General features: G+C 41.6%; 1 protein-coding gene across 4 annotated transcripts in view; it reads left to right on the top strand.

Annotated features, from left to right (window-relative positions):
* Positions 1-23,638, top strand: part of MGAT5 (alpha-1,6-mannosylglycoprotein 6-beta-N-acetylglucosaminyltransferase) — a 131,016-nt gene extending 107,378 nt beyond the window's left edge. For all 4 annotated transcript variants that reach the window (XM_033003115.2, XM_033003116.2, XM_033003118.2 and 1 more), the window contains 5 exons: positions 5,011-5,157; positions 9,078-9,194; positions 10,013-10,087; positions 14,342-14,499; positions 16,159-23,638. In XM_033003115.2, coding sequence (XP_032859006.1) covers positions 5,011-5,157; positions 9,078-9,194; positions 10,013-10,087; positions 14,342-14,499; positions 16,159-16,357 — 696 coding nt within the window. In that variant the 3' untranslated portion in view covers positions 16,358-23,638. The remainder of the gene's footprint in view (positions 1-5,010; positions 5,158-9,077; positions 9,195-10,012; positions 10,088-14,341; positions 14,500-16,158) is intronic.
* The last annotated feature ends 2,891 nt before the right edge of the window (positions 23,639-26,529 follow it).

The raw sequence follows: 26,529 nt of genomic DNA, 5'->3' as shown, positions 1-26,529 counted from the left end.
CTTGTGTATGTGTGCACATGCATCCAGTGATGTTCAAGGACACTTTTTAATCGTAATCACTTTAATCACTAGGCAACGTGACCAGAGCCTCATAATGAATTTAGTTATGGGGTTTTGTCACTAGACAATCAGTGTTCTGAAAGTATGTGAATAATCAGAGCCGTAGCTCAGGGATGGTAACATCTGTGGGTACAATGCTCACTTGAACCATCTAGGCCTGCTGTTTGCTGTCTCCAAGCAACAAACTTTGTCTTTAAGCTTCCAGAAACTTACATTCTTCTTTTACTAAACATACGTTTTCAAATCCAAGGGCAAGGATTGTCTTTCATTGTTTGTGATTTCAACATTGTGTTAGCAAGTTTTTGTTAGGTCAGCTGACAAATGATCTAGTTTTCAGAAAGTCAGAGCTAAATAATAATTTAACAAATCACACAGTTTAGTGTACTCAGAAGTGTCAGTTTATGTTGCACTGCTTCATTTTGCCATTAGACAGCAAAATACCAATAGGTGATGGCTCAGTCACGATTCTTGATCAGATCTTTGCATTCCCAAAATGTATGTGGTCTTTCTGCAGTAGCTGGTATAGGAGACAGTTATTCTCAAAAGCATGCAGCTGCCATTTCATTCTGGTGTGCGCTATAAAGCAACGCATCTCAGAATAAGTGCATTTTCCAAGCAGGAGGGGGCTATTTGAGATTCACCGTGGCTAGTTCAGCTGTGTAGTGCATGACAAAAACGAGACATGTCAACAGTTCCTAATGAGAAGATGTAAAGCCATTCATCACGTCAGAGGAAAATAGGGTAGGCGAGCTGGCAGCCTTCCTGCCAACTTATGTGGCTTCTTGCCAAGTGGGCAGCTGGAGTAGTTGGACCAGACTCTCTTGGAAAAACCAGTACTGAATTCTTGAGAAATATCCCTCCTTTCAAGAAAGTTTCAGATGCAACTTTTTACTTCAAGTCACTGTTAATTTTTGAGGGAATCTAAATTCTTCTACTAAATGGAATTTACAATTTCTGAATGGTGATTAATAAAAGTAGAAGCAACACCTTCTTTAGACAGTTTGGGAAAAATCCCATTGCAATGTTGGATAAGCAGAAATAGGAAAACAAACTTCTTTTTTTAATATGTCATTTTATGAAGTAATATATTTTTTACTTCCACACACTTCATAAAATCAGCTTAAAAGGCATTTAACTAGTGATTCTACTCTAAAGCTGTTTCAATCACAAAAGGATTGACTTTTCCAGAAAGTATTTTATATTCATGAGAAAAGCATATCAAGGTAGTTAGCAGCAGCCTTTGCTACACTTCTGTTTCTGTAGTTCATAAGAGAATATATAAGTTCAGTAAGGAGGCATACAAAAGTGGTGATAAACCTTCCAACCCAACAGAATAAATTAGATAAAGTGCAGCAATGTTAGAAAGGGGAGAGAAGAAGATAAACACTCCTGTTTATGAAACTATTTAGTCTCTGGAATATGAAATTTTTCTCTTAAATATGCAGCTAGTCAGAATTACAGTCAGTGAAGTAAAACTTCTTATTTTATACTTTTGTCTGTAATTTAGAAAGACTGTTTGTTCAAGTACTAGTTTTAATAATAGTCCTATCTGGTGCCGTAAACTCCACAAATAAATTGCTTAGTGTCAACTGAAAGTCAGTGGTTTCCAAAAAATAAAACAAAAACATACTGCTTTTTCACAGGAGTGGTTGTAAAGCACTTTCCATGTCAGAGAAGTCTCCACTTCGCTACTACACCATGAAAGGACTGCTTATATTATAATCAGAAAAGAATCTTGGCTGGCCTGATGCTGGGTGGCCAACTCAAAAGCCTGAAATTCCAAACCAGGGCTTTAGTTCACTGCAAAGGCAGAAAATGTTCCTAAGAAGCCTTTCTTACAAAAACCAAAGTATTCCTGCTTAAGGGTTTCAACACCTGCTTTACTCAAGTTGGGCAAGTGGGAGGCAGTACAGATACAAATCCCCATTTCTGATTCATACAAACCTTCAGGCACAGACACACCTAGGTAGCAGACCTTACAAACAAGAATATGGTTTTAGAAAAAAACCCACACTGCTGTTACAATGATAATTTTGCATGTGTATTTATTTGCTGTTATCTCCTTTAGATATACCTTTATACGGTAAAATACTTCTGGCAATCATCTCATTGTATGGAGCATTAGCATACAGAGCCTACGGTGGCATGTGCCCACTTAAAGCACTGTATGAAAAATAATGGTTCTGGCTTTCAAAAACATTTGAAAGATGAGAAAAATGCTCACATACAGAAAATGAAATTGTTTCAAGCACTAATCAGCCAGTAAAGCATAAAGGAATTCTACTCTACATAGCGATTCTGCTGCAGTTAACAAAGTAAGATCAGGGCTAACATTTCTGAACCATGTGTATCCACAGTTACGTTACCAGCATTGTCAAATGTGGAGTTTTGTGTTATAGATCTTCAGCCATAGGGTGAAGGTGCACCTCCATGGTGGACTGTGTTACCAGATGGGGCATCCAGTAAGAGAGTACCCTAAAAGCCACAGTCAGCTCCTTACGTGCTAGAGGCAACAGCGTACATTTGTATCACAAAATAGTGGAAACAGTCTGTTCTAAATCTTTATTGTTTTGTGGGAGAGAGCCTTGGCTTTCATACAGCCTCAGCTGTACTGATGGATGCTTGCTTCACTCATACCTGAAAACTGCTGCCTGTTATTTCTACTTTTTTCTTTTTTTTCACTTCTTTTTCAATTAGTGACTTGCAGCATTTTTTACATACTTTTAGGAAGTACCGTGACAGATTGTTTTAGCCTTTCTGGAAATAACAAGATACTGTAATTCAAAGGATTAGCAGATTAGAGCACCATGAGTTACAGAAATGAACTGTGTTCTCTAATCCTTGATTTTTAAATTGTAATGAATGTGACTTTCTTCAGGCAATTAAGCTATTCCTCAGTTTTGCTCTTCATACCATACAAAAATGCTACCTCCATAACCAAGGAATGTTAAAAAAGGGCAGTTTTCAGGAGCAGGGTGTAGGTTCAGTTTGGGAATTTCAACTGACCTGATGACTATGTGATGAAGAGCGATAGAAGATTTTGGAGGTTTGAAAGGAGGAGCCGTGGGGACTGTGGGCAGCTGGGAGCCAGGCTGCAACTGCAGGTCATCAGGCAGCACACACACACACAGGCACTGTTGTAGTGCTCAGACACAACCGCCTTTTCTTTCTTCAAAGGCACGGCGCTGCTTAGAGGTAAGGTTGGAAAATGGATGCGGAACAGGTGGTAAGCTATTTATTATAGATTAAGTGTTGACAGTGTGCTCTGTGCTGTCAAAACATAAAACCATGTTTCTTTCCCCATGGAGCTTCCTCCTAAATAAACGGACCAGTCAGACACAGAACTGTTCAGCAGTGCACAGCAGCAGTTTATTAAAAAAGTGAAAAATGAAGCAAACAAACCAGCATTCTCTACATAACAGACAAACACAGGATCATAGGAGAATTGATACTTCAGATGGTTTTAATTGCTGGTTCTCAGCTGGTTTTCTGCCTGAACTAAGGAGTAGTTTAAATAAGTAACATCATGTGTGCAGATTGCATGAAGAGTAATATATCTTTTGCCATATATAAACCCCAAATTTAGATAATCTAGCTTTAGCAGTGAGAGTCTTCCAAATCTTGTTTTTTTATCAGCCACTGGAGATTTTCCTGTGAGATTTAAATCTGTGAAATAGCAGAAAAACTTTTTGCGAGTAGGCGTCTTTTTTAACCTGTAAATTGAAAACGGAAATAATGATATTCAGCTCCATGCGGTGAAAATTGTTTGTCTGCAACTATGTTGAGAAGTGTTAAGTTTCTTTTTAAAAAGAGCCAACTCAGATGTTACACTGTTGTTGCCATGGGTCGGAGATGTTTGATGCTGCAATGCCTGTGCACAAAACCACTGCTGACAGGTTTATGCATCAATGCTAAGATCAGCTCCTAGAAAGGACCTTCAGTTTTGAATCTTCTATTCACTTCCATGTTGCAGAAAATTTAATGCAGAATAGTATGATTTGACCTCTTTGAATACGTACATCCTGAATACGTGATCCTAATGGTTATGAAGATTGCTCTTTATTTTCTTCAAAAAAACAGTAGAGATATATATACAAACACATACATTGTCATGAATCAGTGCTGAGGAACTGCCGTTACAAATCACACTTGTAATTCTCCCATTATACACAGGCATTCAAATAAAGATAAAGAATTCTATAGTTTGTTCAGGGGTTTTAATTATGTTGGGCCAGGAAAGGGGTCAAGACCCAAATAACAGCCAGACAATTCTGAAAAAATATTAAATTTCTTCACATTGGAGAAAAGCACTGCCTTTTCTAGAGCACCTGTAGTCTCTGCTGATGTAAGAATAGCTTTGTGATGCATTTTTCCTCCTTCAGTTTACCTTGGAGGCATTGAACCCTCTTAATCCTATGCAAGCTCTTGCTGCCGAGGCACAGTGTCTTCAGCTGATGTTTGCTGCCATCTACTGTTTTAATTAGAAGACTTAATCAGTTTGCCAGGGGCACATTGATATTGGCAAAACCAGCAGGTTAGCTGATGTGGGAGAGAGGGGGAAAGCAGTTAGGGCAGCTGTTCCTTGAGGTTGCTGTAGTAAAACCTGTACCTGCAGGAGAGCCCCAGCGCTTCTATTTCAACACGAGTCACACCACCAAATGACTTTTTTTTTTCCCCAAAAAAATAGATGAAAGGGTCTATTGTTGCCTCAGCTCCATGAAAATCCACCTCAGCTCATTACAGAAGATTATTGTCGAATTGTGTTTTACAGGACATTCCATTACTGCTTGGGTGGGAGGGGGCGAGCTGCTGAATTTCTCCAATTTTCTTCTTAACGTTATATTTTTTTAGGCTGGTACATTTAGAGTGCAATATTGTTTAAGTTAGCTCTTAGCTTTCAGTTTTTGTAAAGAACGAAAAGTAAGATAGTACTTGATTTCTATTTTTCAGCTGTTCGTTGGTCTTGGATTTCCATACGAAGGGCCAGCTCCTTTAGAGGCTATTGCTAATGGATGTGCTTTTCTAAATTTAAGATTTAACCCACCAAAAAGTAGCAAGAACACAGAATTTTTCAAAGGCAAACCTACACTCCGAGAGGTAAGCTTTATCAATCTTGGTAATTTCTTTATTGAATAATATTGTGGATTTCTTTTTAATAACACAGTATAGAAAAACTGCATAAATTTTCACAGTTTATTGCAAAAGGTGTGCAACTGTCATTTTCTTTAGCCATCGATGGGATTATCAGTCATTTTTATAGGATAATGAAAATTTTTTATTAACATGCTGTTAAGCTTTACCCCTAGGTTTGCCTAGATGTACATTCTGCTAATTCTTATCAATAGATCATAAACTGAAGTTTCACTTGAAAACCTGATGTTCTACCCAGGAAGAGATCGTGTCATCTGATACGTGATGTGTCATTTGAAAGCGGTTTTATTTTGTTGAAGAAGCAAACATTACTGTGTACTGTGCAGGAAGTAAATAGGTGTTTGAGGAAATTATAAAAATGCCATTTGTGGGTGGTTGTATGTGTTTTGGGCTTTATTTTTTTCTCCAGAAAAGACCTGCTTAAGGCACTGTTGGGCAGCTAAGGTATTAATGGGCACAGCCCACTGTGTTTGTGGTTAAACACTTGACGTTTGGAGAACTGACTGTCTGAGAGAACAGGAAAACCAAACCTCAAGCTTTCAAAACAGCCAGTGTATTTAGACTCTAGTAAGAGAAAAAAGTGGCTAAGTAAACAAGCCCCTCATCCTGGCACTGACTTTGGAATATTTTTCTTCTTCAGTTTAGATAAAATTCAACCTCTGTCACTTGCAAGCATTTAACAGTTAGGTAGCCATTTCTGACATTGGCACTTTTGCCTGTTTGTTCATAGGTGTATATACATATTTTCTTTACATACATATCTGAAGGAAAAGCTCTCTGGTAATACTTAGGTGATGAGAACTTTGCATAGCCATATTTCCCAATTCAAGTTACGCTTGGGCTTATATAAATTGCATACAGAGCAGCACCAGCTAGTTGATAAGCAAAGGACAGTTTCCGATTTTAAACCAGGAACGTAAATTCCTTAGGATTTTATGATCCAGGACTGTAATTGCCTTTCAGCTGGTTATGCATTCATCTTGTACAGGACAAGAGTTCAAACTCTCTCCTTCTCACAGCTTGCACTGCTGACAAAGGAGATAACAGTAAGCAGAAAAAGAAGTCTGTTTAAACTTTCTCCTTGGGCATGGCACCTTTCAAAGCTTTTCTTCTGTGGGTTGCTCATCTGTTTCTCTCATTTCCAGTTGTTGTGTGCCTAGACACTGACGGGTCAGGCTCACTAAATAATCTGGACTCGCTTAACTCTACAGTAGGAATTTTAGTGCTTGGAATGCCGTGCTAAATCCTGCTGGCATGTGTTGGTACTAATAGAAATGCTGTGCACCTGACTTGCACAGCAAAATAATCCCTATTGACTGCTTTAGTACAAAATAATATAATGAACGGTCATCACGAGTAGTGCTGTGTTCACATGCTCTGCTGACCTATCCTAAGAGTAACCTTTTCTCTAACTGGTTTTCACAACTGCATGTAGATCCGATTGCCAGTAATCCATGTGCTGGTTCTTTGGGATTCAGGAAGTCCTTAAATCCTTGTCTCAGTTTTTTCAAGTGTTAAAGGAGAATAAAAAAAGTTTGTGTCGTTATGCAAATTGATTATCCATAGACCAATTTGAAGATAAAAATCTGTGTTTAGTACTTCTGTAAAGTAAATATTGCAAGTCACTCTTTCTTAGTCTAAGTAGAATTTACTGGGGGTGAAGGGGAAGAGTTAACTGTTTCCCCTCTACCCCCAGGGTGGGGTCCTGTAGTAACAAAAACTGGAAATGACAGTTTTCATTTTAGATCAGCAGTTGTTTTGGCTTGGGACATGATTTTACTGAGGGGAAAAAGCCAGGGAAAAATCAAAAATCACCTTCAAGCAGCTTGTTTTGTACCAGTATTTCTTCTCCGTTCTGTGTTCCCCTTCCACCCAAAAGAAAGAAAACATTGTATGCTAGATCTAGTTGAAATGAATACTTGGAGGGTGTGGGGTTTTTTTCCATCTTCTGCTTTTAGGAAGGTAAAAAAAAGAAAAAAAAAAAATAGAAAATTAATTCCAAATATATTTATAAGAATTCTTACAGATTTTCATTATAGACAGAGGGAGTGTGTCCTGAATATCTGAAACATTAAACGTCAGCTAATTAAAGCATTTCAGTTTAAGGAAATAGTCTTAATATTTTTTGAGAGTATAGATGTAGAATAACTGGTGCAATAAAAATATCTTGCTAGTTACTCTTAATGCTTAAAACAGCTACTAGTCTGAGAAGTTTGGTTGTTTGTCTTCCAGATCAGATCGGGCTTTAATGTTGCCATCTGTCTGTCTGAGATGGTAGAGAAAGAGTGGTCTAAGGCATAATTCCTAAAGCTTTGTTGAATTTAAAACACTGGTTTATGTTCATATTTTTAAAGGTGCAGTAGAAGGCTTTTTGTTGTTACTGAAAGCAATAGGAATGTAGCTTCTGCCATCTGAAGTCCAGACATAAGTGCCTTGGGAACTCAGGCCCAGTAACCAAATTTTTAAGTACGTATAGTTTTAGTGGCTGTAGAAATACTATTGAAAAAGGTTAGAATGGGTCAGTCTTTGAGAAGGATTGGGCTGTTTGGAGGAATTTAGAATATGCCGACGGGAGCACAGTGCAGTGGGCTGCAGGTGAGTGTAGGCAGCCAGGAGAGGTGTCTGTGAGCAGCACCCCGAGTCACCGGCCCCGCAGCCCGCCCGCGAGCTCTCGCCCCGCCGCTGCCTGCAGCCAGGGGTGGGAGCCGGCAGGGTCCCTGCAGCGCCGCTCGCACAGCACGGATTCATGCTAGCTGATCCCACATATGAGACTGGCTTCTCATAGCCCCAACCAAAATGCAATAGGCAAGATTTTGTTTTTACATTTTCTTGCATTCACTTGAGGAGGAGATCAAGTATGGTGTACGCCTAGAGCAGGAGAAGGCTCTTTCCAATAGGCACTGTTCCCTGCTTCAGATCTTTTGCACTGTCCAGATTTTTCTTTGTATCATGGATAAAGAGGCAGCTGTATAAAAATTGTCTGTGAATAATCTATCCTGTAAGGGGTGTGTGTGGGGTGTGTATTTATTTAAAAAGTAGTTGTCTTCTGAGGCCAGTGTGAAACACTCCCCTCTCTTCTGCAGCTTTTGCTTCCTCTCAGTGTGCTCATTTGCATGTTCCTCATTCCTGTGCAGCCTGTCACAAAAATTACTTTTAGTGCCACCCAGCTAGTTCTGAAAGCAATCTCTGCTATAACTTTTCTTAGTTATCCACTTGGGTATTTATTGAATTTGTTTTCTGACAAAATGGTGTACAAAATATCAGGTAAGACTCTTATTGAGGTCAAATTACTCTTGTACTATCAGGAGCGAGAGTCGGAATTCATCCTAAGTGATAGAAATGATTCTTTATTCACTACTCCTCACAGAAGCTTAGAAATGTTTGAAATTTGAAGGAGAGGTGGGGCGAGAACATTGTCTGAAGGTGAGACAGGGTGAGGATGACATCTCTTGAAGCCAGTCATGCAGGTCTAACCAGGTCTGGTAGCAATTACAGGTTGTGAAAACGCAGAGCTGCTCTGTGAATGAGCTGTGGGGAAGCAGGGTCACATTGTAAAAGTAATTTCAGTAAGCATCAAGTCTTCTGTGATGTGGGTCGTTATGAGGATCAAAGCCACAAATCAGAGGTGCACAAATGTTACTTGTGATCTGCATTATCATCTGGTTTTCGGTTTCCCAACTAAATTCACTCTCTCAATTTAAACACAGAAAATCTAAAAGATAACTCATAAAGGAATGACACTGACTGTTAGATTCTAGTTGAGTTCTCGTGTTATCCTAGTGCGTTTCATCCAAAAAGTCTGATGAAGAGAGAGGGAAGGGTATCTTGACACATTAATTTTTACCAATATCATTTGTTCCTTTCAGTTGACATCTCAGCACCCCTATGCTGAAGTTTACATTGGGAAGCCCCATGTCTGGACTGTAGACATCAATGATCTTTCTGAAGTTGAGAAGGCTGTGAAATCAATTTTGAATCAAAAGGTGAGAAACAGCCTCAGTTTGTCATCAATACTCGAGGGTGTATTGTGTACTACATGTAGAGTGCTTCCTAACATTAGTCTAAGTAAAACAGTGCTGCACTTCAGTAGGGTATTGGGAAAAAAAAAAATATTACGTATCTGTGGTATCTGATTACCATGTATCAGTACTGGATATGTCAGGGTTTTACCTGAAAAAAAATGTGTGAGTGAATTTGTAAAGAAAGGTGCATTTCATATGTACATTACACAGCAATCGATATTTTCTGTGTATTCAATGAGGAAGTTTCCTTGTTGATTCCTGGAGCGTTGTGGGCTGTCCAAACACATGCTCAACTCTTTGGACTGATTTTGTAGCCTTGACATAACTGCCACTGAAGTGCTTGTGCGCTTACAGTGTGGAACTGTAATAAGGGCACTTAAAGGAGAAAAAAAAGAAGTTTGAAGTAATTTTCAGAGGTATCACAATCCTTTTTGTCATAATGTTTTCTTTTTCACTTCAACTCCAGAGCTGAAACTTAGTTATAACACGAGTTCTGGAGTCCCGTAGGGTCTCAGGCTAGCTTTGTAGCTATTACTTTGCAGAATACCCTGAGTTTCCTTAAAGATAATCACTGAACAACTTTATTGCCTTTATAAAGTAGCAGAAATCAGCTTAAACTGTTGATGGTTTTGTGAAATCGTGATTTGTTAGTTTATTTGCATTTATTGTTGCTACTTAAGCTACAGTGAAGGATTTAGAATACAAGCTGCTACCACAGCACACTACAAAGTTTATTTAAACAAAAAACCCTCTAACCTTAACACATTATGTTTCCACAGATTGACCCTTATTTGCCCTACGAATTTACATGTGAGGGAATGCTTCAGAGGATGAATGCTTTTATTGAAAGACAGGTATGAACTTTTATTGTGGATGACTCTTGTTTTATGTTGGAAAGGCAGGACCCTCTCCATTTTAAAGCTTCTCAGTGTTGTTGCTGTTCATGCAGCAATAGTGGCTGTGCAGTCCTTGGTGTTATATCAAAGCAGGAAGGCAAAGTAATCTTTCAGTGTATGTGTGACTTGTTTAACTGTGTACACACAAGAAATCTTTGGATCATGAAGTATCACGTAAATATAGATGCTTTTGTGATAGAATGTCACTTAGGCTAAAGCCTCCGGGAAAATTTTTTCTAGTATTTAGTTTCAATCGATAAAGCTTTAAATTGTTTGGAAACCAGTTGCTTAAAGGATTTTTGGTCCCCATGCATTATTGCCAGCTGAGAGCAGCAGAAGATACTGAGTTGGAGTAATAAACTGCAGAGATTTACATGGGATCCTGATTTCTAGAAGCGGTATGTCTACCTGGACTTCTGCCCAAGGCCAATCTCTTGCAGCGGCCAGCTCTGCCTTTTGTTCTGGCTGCTGCAGAAGAGATGTAGGAATAACCTATATCTCTGATATAGCAATTAATTGCCAGGATTCCTTTCAAAAACACTGGACATGCTCCTGTACTTGTATTTCTGAAAGCGGGCGGTATTAAAGGCAGTAATAAAGAATAACACAGCTTCAGGTCAGATGTGTAGTTAATAGCTATTTCCAGTTTCCTGGCAATAAACACTTTAAGCTTTTTGCTGCTGTATTGATGACATAGCCTGTAAAAGCATCTCTGTTTCTTTTCATTCTTCTGCCTGAGTTGGCTATATTTGAGAGTTTTTGTCAGTACAGGGAGAAATGCAGCATGAGGACCAGGGCTTCGGAACATGAGGCTGCTCCCATCTGTTTGTAGAGAGCTTCATCCACTCGGTCTTCCTGGTTGGGTGGCCAGTAGCAGACCCCCACTACAACATCTCCTGTTCCTGCCCTCCCTTTAAGCTGACCTGTAAGCTCTCAGTTGGCTCCTCATCCATCCCCAGGCACATCTCCATGCACTCCAGCTGGTCATCAACATAGAGGGTGACCCCCACCACCCTGTTCCCTTGCCTGTCCTTCCCAAAGTGCCTGTATCCTGCTGTCCCAACACAAAGGAGCCATCCCACCATGTTTCCATGATGCCAATAAGATCGTAGCCCCGCTGGTGTGTGCACATCTCAAGCTCCTCTTGTTTATTCCCCCTGCTGTGTGCGTTTGCATAGAGGCATTTGAGACCTTATTTTGAAGAGTCTGTGGTGGGAGGCAGGCATAACAGAGAAAGCAGCACAGGCTTGGAAGAGGAACAAAAATGGATGGAGCTGATCTGGTTTAGAGGTTGTGGGGTGGATTAACCATGAGAGTGTGGTTTTCAGGGGGTGTTGGAATGCGAAGACGATGGGGCCAGCCACGCTCACCCACAAGTCACCCTATGGGACAGTGAAACTGTTAAGATTTAAAGGATTTGTCTGGAGTTCCCCTTTTGAGGCCTTGGCTCAGGATCAGGAGGGAGGACAGGGTTCACAAGAAAAGTTTAGTGAATTCCCCAAATCTTCAGATTCAACAGCTGGGCTGAAGTAAGAGAACTTAGGGCTGAAGTAAGAGAACTACTGTGAGCTGCAGTTTCACATTTAGCAGTGCCACCTTCAGCTGGTTTAAAACAGATTTCACTCCAAGCTGCTTCTTCCTGCCAGTGCAGTGCCCCTGCCAGCGGCCCAGCGTGGCTGTTAGCTGCATCTGTGCCATCTACTGAATCCAACCCTTGATCCTTTTTGCCCTGTCAGCTCTGCAAAGCAGCAGCGTAGGGTGAGAACCAAAGGGTGGGACTGCTTAAATTGGCCCTGCCATCAAAGGGGCAGCCAGGCAACTGCGACCGAAGGCGCTGCGGGATTCCCTGTTGCAAACTTGGGAGCTGTTGGATGAGGCAGGCTGGGCTGATGGAACAGACATGCTGACTTTGAAAGCTGTGGTCAAGCGAAGTATTTGGTAACCCAGCAGAAAATGGTTTTGGCAGAGCTCTATAGGTTAGCAAACTGACTTGGCTCAGCAGAGGGTCAGCTGAGCACCAGAGCTTGGCAAAGGGAGAGGAGTCAGGACGTTCATCCAAGAGCAAGAAAAGCCAGAGGGAGGAGGACACCTCCTTTGAAGGCTGAGCTAAGCCTGTCTCAACCTTGAAATTGTGGTTATAGGTAAAACAAACATAAACAGAGTCTCTGGTGAAGCTTAACCTTCTGTTTCACATAACATCTTTTCTTTATTTTAGCCTTATGCACGTAGGGTTGTGGGGCAAGATGGACTGGGGTGAAGATACAAAATTTAGGTTGGTTTTGGTGGTTGATAAGAAAACTAGCCAGAGACAGCAAACTGAAACACGGCCCTGTGTGCTGGGACCTGTGAAGATGATGTGTGCTCTGAGACGTGCTTCAAGGCAGCGTAAGCAGAGGAAGGCTTCCAGCCAAGCTCTGAACTGGAAAGGGGAGGCTGTGCCCAGTTTCTGTGAAGAATTTTCAACTAAGAAACGTTAAAAGCTGAAGCCCCTGGCAAATGGTGAAGCCTCACAAGTGACTCACTGTCTTGGAAAAACTTCTGTCTTCTGCCTGCACTAGCTTTGAATCCAATCTGATATTACAGTATTATATTGCATATATTACATTAGTATATATTACGGTATTGGATTGGATTTTGAACCTATGTAGATTTCCTCCTGCATCTAGTATTTTAAATAATGATCTATAAAAGGACAGAATAAGCAAAGTGCTTAAGTCGAAATAGCAAAATGACCTTTTTGAAACAACATTAAAAAGTACCTCCAACCATCTATTGTTAATTTTTTTTTTTTTTTAAGATCCTGTTAATATTCTGCCATAAATATTCTCTAAAATTGCTAGGTTTTTTTCAAACATGGCACAAGGGAATGGCTTAGAGCTGCATCAGGGGAAGTTCAGAATGGATATTGGGGAAAAAGTTCTTCGCTGAGAGTTTGGTCAAGCACTGTAACAGCCATCACCCCAGGGAAGTGGTCATGGCTGTCGGTATTCAAGAAGTGTTTGGACAACGCTCTTGGATATATGGTTTAGCTTTTAGGTGGCCATGTGTGGAGTCAGGAGTTGGACTCTATGATCTTTGTGGGCCCCTTCCAACTCAGGATATTCTGTCATTCATGATTGTATAATAATAAATTTATGGTTAGATCTGGGAGTATGGAAACTAACTCCTTCAGCAGAGGAAATCTAAACAGAGAAAAAAACCACCAGACTGGTATTAAGAACTGGTAAATGATTTGTGGTCTTAGCTTCATTAAAATTTCATGTAGTTCAGCCTTTCTAAGCTTTGGGTCACAGTGTGGGACCTGTTCATGTATTACTTTTGTTAGGAGAAAGCAAACTGTGATGTACTGGGCCCACATTTTTTGATCACCTTTTGATGAGAGTTGCCAAATGTTAAAATAATGGCTGAGTATCATGGAATGTTATAGAAAACCAGTTATTAAAACTTTCTCTTTGCCTTTTTTTCATTTTAAATGTCAAGACCATAAGAACTTGTCTTTGAATAGTTTTCACTAGCAGGTATGTTCAGATATCGTTTCTTCCTTCCCTTTTTCCACTGTTCTGACACTTGACGGAATGCATTATTTATAGCCATTTTTTTTCAGTGTTGGGAGAGCAATTTTACTTGCAGTTCGGCCAAGAAGAGCAAACAAACTCTTTGAATCCCAGTTGCTTTATAGAAATCTTCAGCCTTTTATGAGTTCAGCTCACTCCATAGCACTGCGAGTCCCCTGATCCTTTCCACATGACTCTCCACATGGGCTGCTTGAGACATTTCTCATCTACAGGGTAACTGGCCTCTGGAATTCCTCTCCTTCCAGAACTTCCTCCTGATATTTGTGCTGTTACAAAAATAGTTCTGCTAGCACCAAGTTAGTGAAACAGGAGCCACTGAGAATGCCAAAATGGGTTGGATGTGTGAAAGTAGAGAGACTAACTAGAGTGGCTTACGATAAATTTAAAAAGGTAAAGATAGGGAAGAAGCTCCTTTGGGAAGAATGACACTATCACATTTCAAGTAGCAATTGAAAGTGATAATTCCGTCATGCTCATAAAAATCTATTCTTTTTAAATGTGCTTTAACTATTGATTTTAATTGAAAATGAGCTGCAAAATGAGTGTTTGGGTGATAATAATCACTTATTTTCCTAATGGGGAAAATTGCTGTCAGGGGACTGGATGCCTCATAATAAAATATGATCTGTCACTGCAGGATTTCTGTCACGGGCAGGTGATGTGGCCCCCATTAAGTGCCCTTCAAGTAAAAATTGCTGAACCTGGAAAATCCTGTAAACAAGTTTGTCAGGAAAGCCAGCTCATCTGCGAGCCTTCCTTCTTCCAGCATCTTAACAAGGACAAAGCTCTGCTTAGGTAAGTTCTTAAATGCACAAATATTTTATTTGGTCTCTCTTTACTGCACTGGGGTTTGGCACACGTGAAGTTTAGTGTATGAATTCTGTGAGAAGGGAGCGCTGTCTGTCTGGCAGCAGCCAGCTGTGAGGTTAGCTGTCCGTCCCTCCTAGCAGTGGCTGGTGGGAGTTGCAGCTGTGCTGAGAGCACCGTTCCACGCAGCGTATGTTTTTGTGATGAGAAGTACAGCACGGAGGCCAAAAATCTCTCCCTTGCCCTCTCCATCTCCCCTGCGTGTGCCCCGTCCAGCGCCCTGCGCTCGGGCCCTCGGGGTTGCTTGCACCGCGCAAAGACGCTCGTGCGGCGGGGGTGGCGGGTGCCAGGACTGCGGTTGTGTTTGGATGGACCTTTGCAGCCCTGGCTGAGCAGGTGACCCATTCCGTAGCTCCTGCCATATCCTGAGGGTCAGGGAACTTGCGTGGCTCAGTGCTGATCCTAACTGCGCTCAGTCAGCTGGGGCAGAAATGAAATGCATTTTGTTGCAGTGAATAGAGCTCTGTACGGAGTGTGTGATTTCTATCAGTTGTTCACATGATTTTAAATATAGCACTCACAAAGCGTTGCTTTTATTTATTGAGCTCCCTCTTTGGTCGCAATTAACATCCACAGTGAAATATCTACAGTCACCGGCAATTAGCAATTACTGTTTCTGCAAACCTTTTGTCAGTATCGTCCTAGGTAAAGAATTGCAAACCCTTGTACATTAGAGGTATTAGTACCAATTTATAAAGCTTACCAGCTATGCATTAAGGAAATTAATGTTGCTTTCAGGTGCTGTCTCTTTGGGAGTATGTCTGTGTTCCCTTCAGAATGAAAACAAAGCACTCAGAGCTGGGCTCCAACAAATGACTGCTAGGGAGCTCGCTCTCTAGTTTTTCTATGTCCACTTTCTGCTAAATTTAATTGTAGAAGGTTTTTATTTTTGTAGTTTGTTTGAAAAGTTGTAATTTCCAGTGGAGTTCAGAAGCAGCTCATATAAAAACTGTGTCAGGCTTCTTTTCTAGCTGTCTAGACTAAATTATAATTCTGTGGAAAAAAAAAATCTGTTAAATGCTGAAAGTTAGCCGTGTTTCCAGAGTAAGTGAAAAACAAGCCTCTGCTGGAATTGCTACCCTCGTGCCTAAGCTTTGTGGTCAGAAAATGGGAACCTGAATTTTGCTTTTTTCAGCCAGCTCCTGCTAGCTGTTCCTCAGAGCAGCGGGTCCTGCTCTGCCCGGCCGCGCTGGGCCCCAGCAGCATCGCCCCGGCACGCCGGCCCTGCCCGGGGGAGAGCCCTGCTGAGAGCAATGAGAGGGTCTCCTGAATTCACATTCTTTGGTTTTGCCTTACTAGAAATCCACGGGGAATTTAAATATTACGCTGTGGGGAACAGTCGAAAGCATTTTTTTCCTTTTTAACTTCTTTCATTAATCTTTAGGAAACTTGAGTAGAGCTGAAGAGGCTGCACTGCCCTCTGCAGAGAGTCTGCACAGGCGAAAAGACACGAGAGTTCTGGAAATCTGCAATTCTAAATGCACTTGATTTAGGATGTAAGATAGCGGTTTATTTTTAGCAAGGAAGGATGAAAACTGTACTCCTGTAAACTCCACTGTGATTCAGATCATGTGCTTTGCTTTTTAGGCATAATATCGAATGTCTCACCATGGAGTCTGCAAATGATATTCTGGTCCCCTCTTTTGATGGAAGAAGGAAGCACTGTGTTTTCCAAGGTGACCTCTTATTGTTCAGCTGTGCCGGATCCCACCCAACCCACAGAAGAATCTGCCCCTGCAGAGACTATATTAAGGGGCAGGTTGCGCTTTGTAAAGACTGCCTATAGCAGCAGCAGAGCTTCTTTTGAGTTGAGGACAAAATGTAAGTAGTTTTGAGAGGAGCTACTTATTACTTCCTGCACTTTGTCCAGGTTTTTCGCTGCAGGCAGAGCTATCATTGCTGGGCAGAATTATCTACTAAGAGAGGAGGGATTCCTAACAAACAGCTAACTGATCTTTTTTTCCTGTAAGAACATTTGCAGTGTAACTCTTCAGATTCCTTCATCTGTTTGCGAAGAGAAATGCGTTTCATGTTCTACAGTGATTTGAAGATGACTGCACAGAATAGTTTGTAGAAAATTCCCAGACCCATCAAACTTCTTTTTTTTGTTGTTCAGGTGAAGTGTTTCCTACTTTTTTGAGTTCGGACATCCCCCATCATGATTACCTAAAGGATCTCAACTTCATTCCAGTAGAAAATTGAAAAAAGTGTGCTTGAGGGAAGGGGTGCAGGGGAGGGAGGACTAGCATTTTATTCTGGGTGCACTGTTTTGGGTACTGCTTTAGCTTGAATGGCTATAAAGTGGTTTACTTCACAAGAACTCGGAATCACAAGATAGCTCTGTACCCTGTTATTGGGTTATCTGGGTCCAGTTCTTTTTTAATTTTTCCTTTTTTTTTTTTTTTTTTTTAATATCTTTGTATACAACAAGGTATTGTCTGCATCACAGCTGCTGCCTCAGAGCAGTCTAAACAGAGAGTATCATGAATGAGCAAATAGGCAGTTGCCAGCGTGTGGTACATGTTGGTGACTCGACAACTGACTAGGGTTGTGGCATTCTTCAGTGTGGAAAAGCTACAAAAACATACTGCCATTTTTGGAATGGACTTGTCACAGTTTACTGGTCCCATTTAGAGAGTAATCCTTGGAATTTGCCCATGCTTCTGTTGTAGTCTGTCTACTAGAAATACTGTGTGAAGCAAAAAAGTATTCAGCATCATTGGAGCAATATTATCGTTAGAGCCTCAGTTTGCTACGGCTTCCAGTAGTTAAAGTGTTGCTGAATGACATAGAAAGGTTAAACTAAGCTAACTATAATTATTGTATGGTAGAAATGTAAAATGTCTTCATAACTAGTTAGGTTTTTAAAGAGAATTTTTTTCTGAAGAACAAGAGGAGACAAACAATTACTAAGAAAAGCATTGATGAATCTCGTGGGTTCTTTGATTGTTTTTCTGTTGGGGGGTTGTTTTGTGTTTTGTTTTTTTTTTGTTTGGTTGGGGTTTTTTTGTTTTTGTTTTTTAGCAGGCACACCAGTTACAAATTTAGAATAAAACAGTTCAAGATTTTGGAATTCCAATCAAACTTCATTTTTTTAGAGCACCAAGTTAAATCTTCTAAACTGCCTTCTTTTTAGAGAGGTAATTTTTGTTATTTTCAGCTGAAGGTGGCATGCTTGACAGCACCATTTGGAGTAAGGAAATGATATGCTAAGATTAGTGAGAAACAAATCTGCAGTACACTTTGAAAGCAGTCGTAGACTGCAGGTTTACAATTTGGATGTGCTCTGACCATACCGGAAAAAAACATCAAATCAAGGAGGATTTTTTCATAAAGATTAACAAACATTACCAGGTAACAATGAAAAGCACAGATACGTTAAGTTTTTCTTTCTTGGATATATCTGGTGGGTTCAGATTTTTCTTGTAACTGGCATTCATGATCTGTGTGTGAATATTGATGTATCTCTTGACCTACCAAAGACCAAGCAAGGGAAATGCTATTTCATCATGGATAAATTCTCAAGGCCAGGGAACAGAACAGTATACATTTGTAGTTTCAATTTAAAAGCAGTGAATTCGCTTTTTCAAGTTTTTCATTTCCTGCCTCAGCACTCCTGACTCTGTTACCCTGTGACACTCCGTAACGTTGCTGGAGAATACACAGGAGCTTAATCCTGAGAGCCTGTTGAGTATCCAGGAAGGATATGTGGGAGCTGTTGAACAGCAGGCTCACCACTAACTGGGTTGTGATGATGATAAAATCTGCCGTATTTTAGAGTAATTTTCCAGAAACAGAACAGCTGGGTCCTATAATGGGAGGCAAACTTTTTGTATGAAAAGAAAACAAATACAAGCTAGTATGAAAATCCTTACTGTTACCATAGCTCAGCATTTGCTCCAGTCAGCACAAATGTAGTTTACAATCATTTTAATACCCTGGAAGAGCTGGGGGAGGAGGATCGGAAATGGGTCTGAGCAGGTGCAACAATTAATTTTGTATTTATATAAAATATTGCCCGCATACCTGTGCATATTTGTGCAACTGGAAGATCCTGCGTATCAAAGTATATATACTTCTACCTGGTGCTGAAAGTAAAGGCAACAGCAGAACTTGCCTTTTCCAGTTCAGCCTGAGGTTCTTCAGGCAGGAATTCAGTTTTAAATGAGATACCATAGAATTACATTGGAAACAGAGATTTGTATGTGAGCACTTAAAGAATGCAAAACACGTAGTTTTTGCTGTAGTGTAATTCCTTGCTGTAAATACATATTTGCTTCTTTCCCCCCCACTGTATGGTCCACATGGCATACCGCATTTTATTTTGCCTCTAAACCTTTAAAGACGGGAGGGTTTTGGTATTTGTTATTATAAGATTTTCTGGTCTAGTGCTTTGCTCGATGCTAAGTTTGCCTTTGCCACAGCAGGGAGAGTCTATTATAAGCTCTGTTTTTTCATGCTGTAGCACTGTTTCTTTCTAGTCTACTGAACTGAATTACTGCATACTGGCAAAAATGAAACAGCAAACACCAATGCCACTTGCATCTCAGCCAGGGACAGAACATCTAAACTGGCTTCAGAACCGGTTGGGTCTGATCCTATTTCTGCTGAAAGCGATAGAGAAGACTCATTAATCCTAAAGAAAAGAGAATCAAGACCTCTAATTTGATAGGCCTCTATTATTAATTTAAACTCTATTTTCAGAAGAAATAGTACTTCCATGAAATACAGCTTGAGTCTAGATTTCTGTAAAAGGAGACTATCATATGAGAACTGTAAGTGCATCAACTTTGTAAACATTACTGACTAAACCCGCTGCCGCGCTGCCCCGTCACACAGCGGAGCGCGCCCGTGCGTTGGCAGATAAGTGAATCCTTCCGCAGATAAGCACTCAGGCAGATCCGTGAGGGACTATTTAAGAGCTCGAATGATTTACTAAAACATATAATATATCTCCACATTTCAGGATGGAGGGCAGCCTTCTGTCCAAGTTCCATAAATATTTTCCTTCCTAATTAAAGGTGTAGTCCAACTCTTGCACTTAAACAAGGACATTAGAGGTGGGACTGTGCTACTGTTTTCCAGTCTGACAGTAAAGCTTGCAGCTTCCTTTACTCAGAAATCAGGTTTTTGCATGACTTGCATTTGAATATATTGATCAGTGATTGATGGGAAAAAAAATGTCAACAGTTGAACATAAAAATGTTTTACAAGCTTTTAAACATATCTCTCATATCAAGACATTCTTTGTTTTAAAATTTTGTATTTTTGTATGTGACCTAGTTTTTTTCAAAAATCTTGTTCCTACGAGATTAGAAAACTTGAGAGAAGCATTTACATATTTATTAAAATTAACATAAAAGGCTTGCCTTTGAAAGGTAAAGTTGCTAAATACACACTGTTTAAAAATGCCAATAAAAACCTCATTTATTTCATATATGCAAGTTGATTTGCACATGTATAAATAGAGTTGCTTTTTGCATTTTTTGCTTAGTTTCTATGGGGTTTTTTGTAATTTATAGATGCAGCTGTGTGTTTGCTTGTTTATATCAAATTATGTTTCTCCTACAAATATTTAATGTTTATGTGCCTTTTTTTTTACTTTCCTTGGGGTTTGGATGAGTGTTTGGAATATGGACACTGTCTGAACAAGTATAATGGAACACTAATTACAGGTAAAAATAGCACTTGATGGCTCTACAACTTAGCAGTATGAATTTTTAAGTAGTGAATTTTAAGTAGCGGAGAAATCTGTTGTAAAACTATCAGGTAAGAGTTAGCAAGATAAGAGAGACTAGAACTTTGATAATTCTTGCAAGACATTGCTTCTGCAAGCAGAATACCCTTTCCCGAGTATCTAATGTGACACGGGAGCTCCTGCTGGGATGGGATGTCTGCTCAATGACCAGAGAGCAAAGGAAAGCCGTGACCTTCCCCAAGGAGACAATGCGAACAGGAAACCTCTCGAAACAGCCGCATCTGGTTTGATCAGCAGGGAAATGGACGATGCACATTAAAGTTTGTGAGGTGTTGGTTTTTCGGATAAAGGCGGCTGTAGAGGGAAGTGGGCAAGGTGATGCCTGGTGCTACCAGAAGCATACAGTCCTTCTAGGATACCTGAATTTACACTTCTCGGTGGGGAAGGGAACTCTGGATATTCGGCGTATTGCAGATGTCTTTCTTTTTAATGCTACCGCTTTTCTGCAGGAGGAGTATTTTGCAAAACGGCTGCCGGTCAGGTTTCGGCTGCAGACGGCAGAACGGGGTTGCAGGCAGAGCCAGGACTCTGCACCTTCCCCGCTCAGCTCGGCTCCCAGCTGCTACGTTTCTGTTGATAGCAGCCACAAATCGGGTTGTTAGCAGATGTCTTCTCTCCTCACTTAATCAGGTTGTGCTACTGTCCTTTAAAATCCTAGTCAATGTCCTTGATTCATCCTTCATATGAAAGACATGGCCCTCCCCTCTCAAAAATGAGTGGCCCATCTAAATTACAAAGATGACTTACAAGTTTGCAGCACTTTTCACATAAACAAAATCCAAATTGCTTTCTCAGGTATGTATTTTGCTCATAGTGCATTTCAGGAGCAGATTTTGCTAGTAAAATACATGAAATGGGATGAATCAGGCTGGATACAACTCATCCAAGTCTAATTAACTTCATGACTCCCACTGGCTTCCGTGATAGCAGAACTCCTCCAGTAATTTTTCTTCAAATTAAAAAAGCAGCTCTCCCTTTTTAATACATACAAAGCACTGTATCTTACAAGATAAAGACCAAACACTTGCAGGTTACATCGTACACATATCAGCAGCCAGTTTGCTTGCTGTTACAGCATACATTATCTCTGACTGAGCTGTTGTTACTTATCATTAAAGTATCAGCTGAAAACTTGGTTAAGTAGCTGTTCAGTCTACAGTTTGGAGTTGGAGGGTGGGGTGTTTGTTGTTTTGTTGCTTGTTTGTTTTAAAGAGACTGTTAGTTACCAGTTTCCAGTTTCACAGTCTTTTTTTCTAGGGGTGCTAACGTTTTGGCAGGGCTGTTTCTTTGTGATGTTTGTCCCACAGCTGCTACGCCTTCAACTTTTGACTGGCGATCTCTTAGTAGTTCTCCTCTGGTCCCATCATTTTAGGGATCGCTGCGGAGTCGAGGAGAATAATGCACTGACAGATGTATGCTTTCGTTCAGGCTGAGGCGGCCAGGGACAGATATGGTTTCGTTGAGGTATGCTTTAATAATACTGCTGTAGATGTAACAGCAAAACATACCGTTTTACGGGCAGTGACTTAAATCTCATCTTCGTATTTTTAAGCAGCTTTATAGTTTGGGTTTTTTTTTTTTTTTAAATTAGTTTGGAATTTCCAAATATTATATTTAAATGGAATGTGTAAACAGCAAACTCCGTGTATCAAGTGTAAGATGTTTACTGTAGGAATGTGTTGAAAATACCAGAGGCTGAACCCCAGAATGCCTCAGACATGAGGGAGGCATTGTTCATGTTCTTTCTTCCAGGGAAGAATAACAAAGTGCAACCGTTGCCAAAGTGTCTTGCTTTTATAGGTGTCATCTTTTCCATAGCCATGTAATTATGAACATACAATAGTATGTTTTAATTCAGCAGACCTCTCTCAGCAGCACTAAGCCTCCTGTTTATTAAATGGGTAAATAAATTCAGGTCCTTGAAAGTTTTGGTAGAATGAGTAATAGCTTCACCTTCCACACACAGAAACCGCTTAGAAACAATTCAGCGGTGATTGAGGGAGGAGCCCCCTTCTCTCCGCCGGGAGGGTCGGCGCGGGGGCGGTTTAGCTGAGGTGGGCTGTGCATGGGAACAGGATTTGTCACCTTGTGTCAGGGCTGGCAGGACTGAAGCCCTGGGTGCCCTCACGTTTCACAGCGGCGGTAACAACCGCCTGCTCCTCCGTACAGGAAAACACGTCTGTAGTGCACCGCGCTGCAGACTTGCAGATAGCAGCCCTGGGCCAGCGCCGCTCCGCTCATGGCCGGCCCCACAGGAGGGGCTCAGTCAGTCCTGCAGGAGCCAGCAAAATCCTTGGCTTTTGGGGGAGAGCATGTAAATAACACTACGGCATCCACTGGAGCCATCCAGGCACTTGACAAAGTGCATGTGACACGTCCTGGCTCAGACTCTGGCAGCTGCAAAGTGGTTTGAAGTATCAAATAGGTAATCGAGTGGAACTGCTGTCTGAAGGCAACTAATTTTCATAGGGTCATACCCAGAACTGATTTGTTACGTTCATTAACAGGTCTCTGGCAGTACGGTGACAGTGAAAACCATTTTAAAGCAGCCGTGGGTTTAGTTGGTTTTCACAAAGGAGTACAGCAGAGGAGGAGGAAATGGCAGTTCCTACCAAAGGGAAAAAGTAAATTTTATGACAAGAGTTACCCTGAAGATTGTTAGAGAGCTAAAAGAAAACTCTGGGGAAGTATTTCCAAAGCTAATTTGAGCTTGGAGCTGTCGATCCCCCCTAGCTTGCTAGGCTGACCGCTGCAGGGGGTCTCCAGAGCGCGAGGCTGGGTGGCTCTTTGGTTTCTGGTCTGAAAGGTTCCGTGCAGGAGGAGTCTCCCTCCGTGGGTGAAGGGGGTCAGAGTCTGAATAATCCCTGTAGCACTGTAAATTGAAAAAAAAAAAAAACAAACTACTGAAATCTGTAGAAATAAGATTGCTGGTTTTTGCAGATAATAATTTGGAGTCAGTGAGAGTTTTTATCTGTACATAAGAACTTCAGGGTCAGGCTGGTACTGTATGTGTTTGGTTTGAATTCTCTCCTAGAAGGTTGATCCTTTGTTTTATTTAAATGGTTGTGTTCCACTATATTATGTTCAAGCAGTTTGAATTAGAAAGAACAGAACACAGTGGTTCAGATACTGTCAAATTACTGGGGTTCAACGGGATGGAATTTTTTTAATTTAATTTTTTTTTTTTTTTTTTAGAAAAGTAAATGTCTGTACTTTAATGGCATAGAAAAATGCTTTGTTTTCACTGTTGTAGAAAAAATCTAGGGAGAACTTTATTTTTCAATAAACCTTTTTCTTGTGTGATTTGGATTTATGATTGCTTTGTGCTTAAATGGGAAGTCTGTGAGCTGCTGGTTAGCCAAAATTGCCTTCGTGTGGCTTACCCCTGCAGTTCTGCACACAAGGACACAGGCAAGTAATTACCTGTTTGCTTTGGTTTGTTTTAAACCCAAGTTGGATAACGGATAAAATCAAGCCTCCTTTTAGGAAGGCGGTTTTGCCACAGCAGTAGTTAGGGATTCTCGGTTTCCTAGGAATTGCCAGCGTGCGAGGAAGACTCTGGAATTGCACAGTGGCACACGGATATACAAGACTTACTGGCACAATATACTCTGGAGTTCAAAACCAAAAGCTACACTGTAGTAAAATAAGAGCTTTAGAGAGTGTTGGCTTTCAAGATCCAAGTTTAAATGCATAGAGCTCGGATGGCTTATGAACCACTCACACGTGGAACCAGAGACCGTGGAACTTTGGACCACGCGCCCGCGTCGCTTCAGCCGGCACCGCCGGGGCGTCCACAGCCGACAGCAGCAGGAGCTGCAGGAGCCTCCCCCGGGAGCTGCCCCGCAAAGGCGCGGCCAGAATCCTCTGAGAGACGGGAGCTGGCGCCGCGGGCGAGCGGAGCCTGCGCTCGGCGCCCCCGAGAGCTGCCACATTAAACCACCCTGGAGGCTGTAAACACCTGTGTCCAAAAAGCCGGGCGGTGTAAGTGTCCACAGAGTGTAACTTCCCACATGGAACTGTCGGGTTATTTCGGCTGCGCCCGTTCTGCTGCAAGGCTCTTTGTGCCCACCTCATTTTTTTGTTTGCCCAGCCAAGATTGAGGGAAGGGTCCTCTTTTGTCAGCTTCTGCTGGGAAAGTCGAGAGGTTTTGGTGGAGATGTCCAGGAGTAATAGAACAACCGATGTGGGAGCAGAATGCACTAGTAAAATTAATAGTAAAAAGCCCACCCAACCAAAAAACTAAAATGAAGACCAGCTCTTTTTTATCTGTTCTAAAAACATCTGTTTGTAATATAGCTGCTATATACTTTCTAAAACTACACTGGAGAGAAGCAGCTGTTCATTTTCTTACAATACCTTTTTCCAAGTTTTTCATATGTTTGGGGGTTTTTTGGTGGTTTGTTTTTGGGGTTTTTTTTTAACATGTGGCCACACATAACCGAGTAATGTAAAGTCAGTAACTGTCCACTTGGGATCCTTTTATTTGCCCTGTCCCAATTACTGACACACCACACTGGTAAGTAAGAGCATAAATCAAAATGGGAAGGTGAAATATCTGCAGGGTGGGAGAGGGTTTGTGTCCTGGCCCTGGCTATCCAGCTGCACGCTCTGTTCCCTGCCGGGATGAGGGATTTCAGTGCATCGTGGCTACCCGTGATGGTTTTCTGCTGCGCGGTGCTGGCGATGCTTCTGCAAGAGCTGTTTATTACTGTTTCAGTGAGGTGAAATACATGAATATCCTTCACTAGTCTCCCTTTTTGATGGGTATTTCCTTGGCATACTTCACCTCAGATTAAAATGGGTGAAAATTTTGTTGGATCCATGTTGCTATTCAACATGGCACAATTCCCAAATGTTTCCTAACATCAAAATTAATTAGTGGAGGACACTGCTCATTCAGACCCCCTTGTTCTCGTTATTTTTGGAAACGGTTTCCTTACTGTTTCATTCCCCTGGTTACTGTTCAGCTTTGACATTCTAAGGAGACATCTGTGAAATGGTGAGCAGCTAGAGTCAGCTGTGGGCTGTGCTGCAGTCACATAATGGAAAAAAAATATGAAAATTGGAACTTGGAGTAAAAAATAGACGCACCATGCAGCTGTATTGGAAAGCTCATTGGGGGAACCTAAATACTAAACACTTCAAGTCTCGCACACTTCGACTGGGTTCGGTCACCCTCCACCTGATAGAGAGGCCACAGATGGAAACATTTTGCCAGGACTTTGTGCTGCGCTGAAAAGCCTCACCTCACCCTGACACTTGCTCTTCAGTGTGCGAGACAGAGCACCCATGTACGGCTGTCCCATGCCCCGTATTTATGTTTATGCTTGCAGGGACTTGCACATTTTATTATTTTACTGATTATGGAGATTGCATTTAACTAAAAACCTAGTAGTACATCTTAGTTGTGGAAAAAAATTGAATATTGTTTGCACGGAACAGACTCCAGCAGTTAAGTCTCACTTTATGTCCTGCTTTGTCTTGCGGCCCCTGGGCTGGGAGGGCTTTCTTCCCAGGAGATTTGCTGCAGGGCCTCGGCCGAGCTGCCTGGCTGAAGGCATCTGCCTCGCGCACATGTGTCAGCACGTTTGTGAGGAGGGAAACTTCAGAGAACAAAAAGTGCTGGACAAAAATGCTGAACTAGTAATATCACCTCTAAAGAAAACGTACCAAGGCATGAGCCTTTGGTGTTTCAGCAAGTACCAACTGTTGCCTGCAATGTAAGTAACGGGTACAGCAGAGCTTTGAAGTGAAAGCTGCTAAATCACTAGAGACCCCTCTCAGCATTATTTTCCTCCCCGCCGCAGTAGGAGGGAGGAATCGATGTGACTTGCCCGAGGCAACGCTGCAGGCTTGGCTTCTCCTTGCTGGGTCTGCCCCAGTAAAAGAAGGTTGGTATTTCTGGTCACTTGGCTATTTTAGATCAGGTGTTGCCTTCACTCCCCTCCCTGCTCTGCAGGGAGGTGACAGATGATGCTCCTGGACGGCCTGTGGCGTCCAGAAGAATCCGGGGGTTGGTGGCAACAGCGGCAGCTGACAGAGCGGGACATTTCCTCCTTACTTGCCAAACTAACTCAGCTGAGCAGCCTTTCCCTGCAGGCTCTGGATGGAACGTACTCCCAGCCTCCCCGCGCCCCCCTGGTCTGGCGGTGCCTGCGGCAGGCCCTGCAGGCCGGGCTCTGCTCTAGCTCCCGCTC

This window comes from Tyto alba, unplaced genomic scaffold (genome assembly GCF_018691265.1).
Source record: "Tyto alba isolate M040663 unplaced genomic scaffold, T.alba_DEE_v4.0 Super-Scaffold_7, whole genome shotgun sequence".
In the NCBI taxonomy this organism is placed as follows: Eukaryota; Metazoa; Chordata; class Aves; order Strigiformes; family Tytonidae; genus Tyto; species Tyto alba.
Note: the sequence above shows the minus strand (reverse complement) of the source record. Positions and strands in the feature narration are given on the sequence as shown.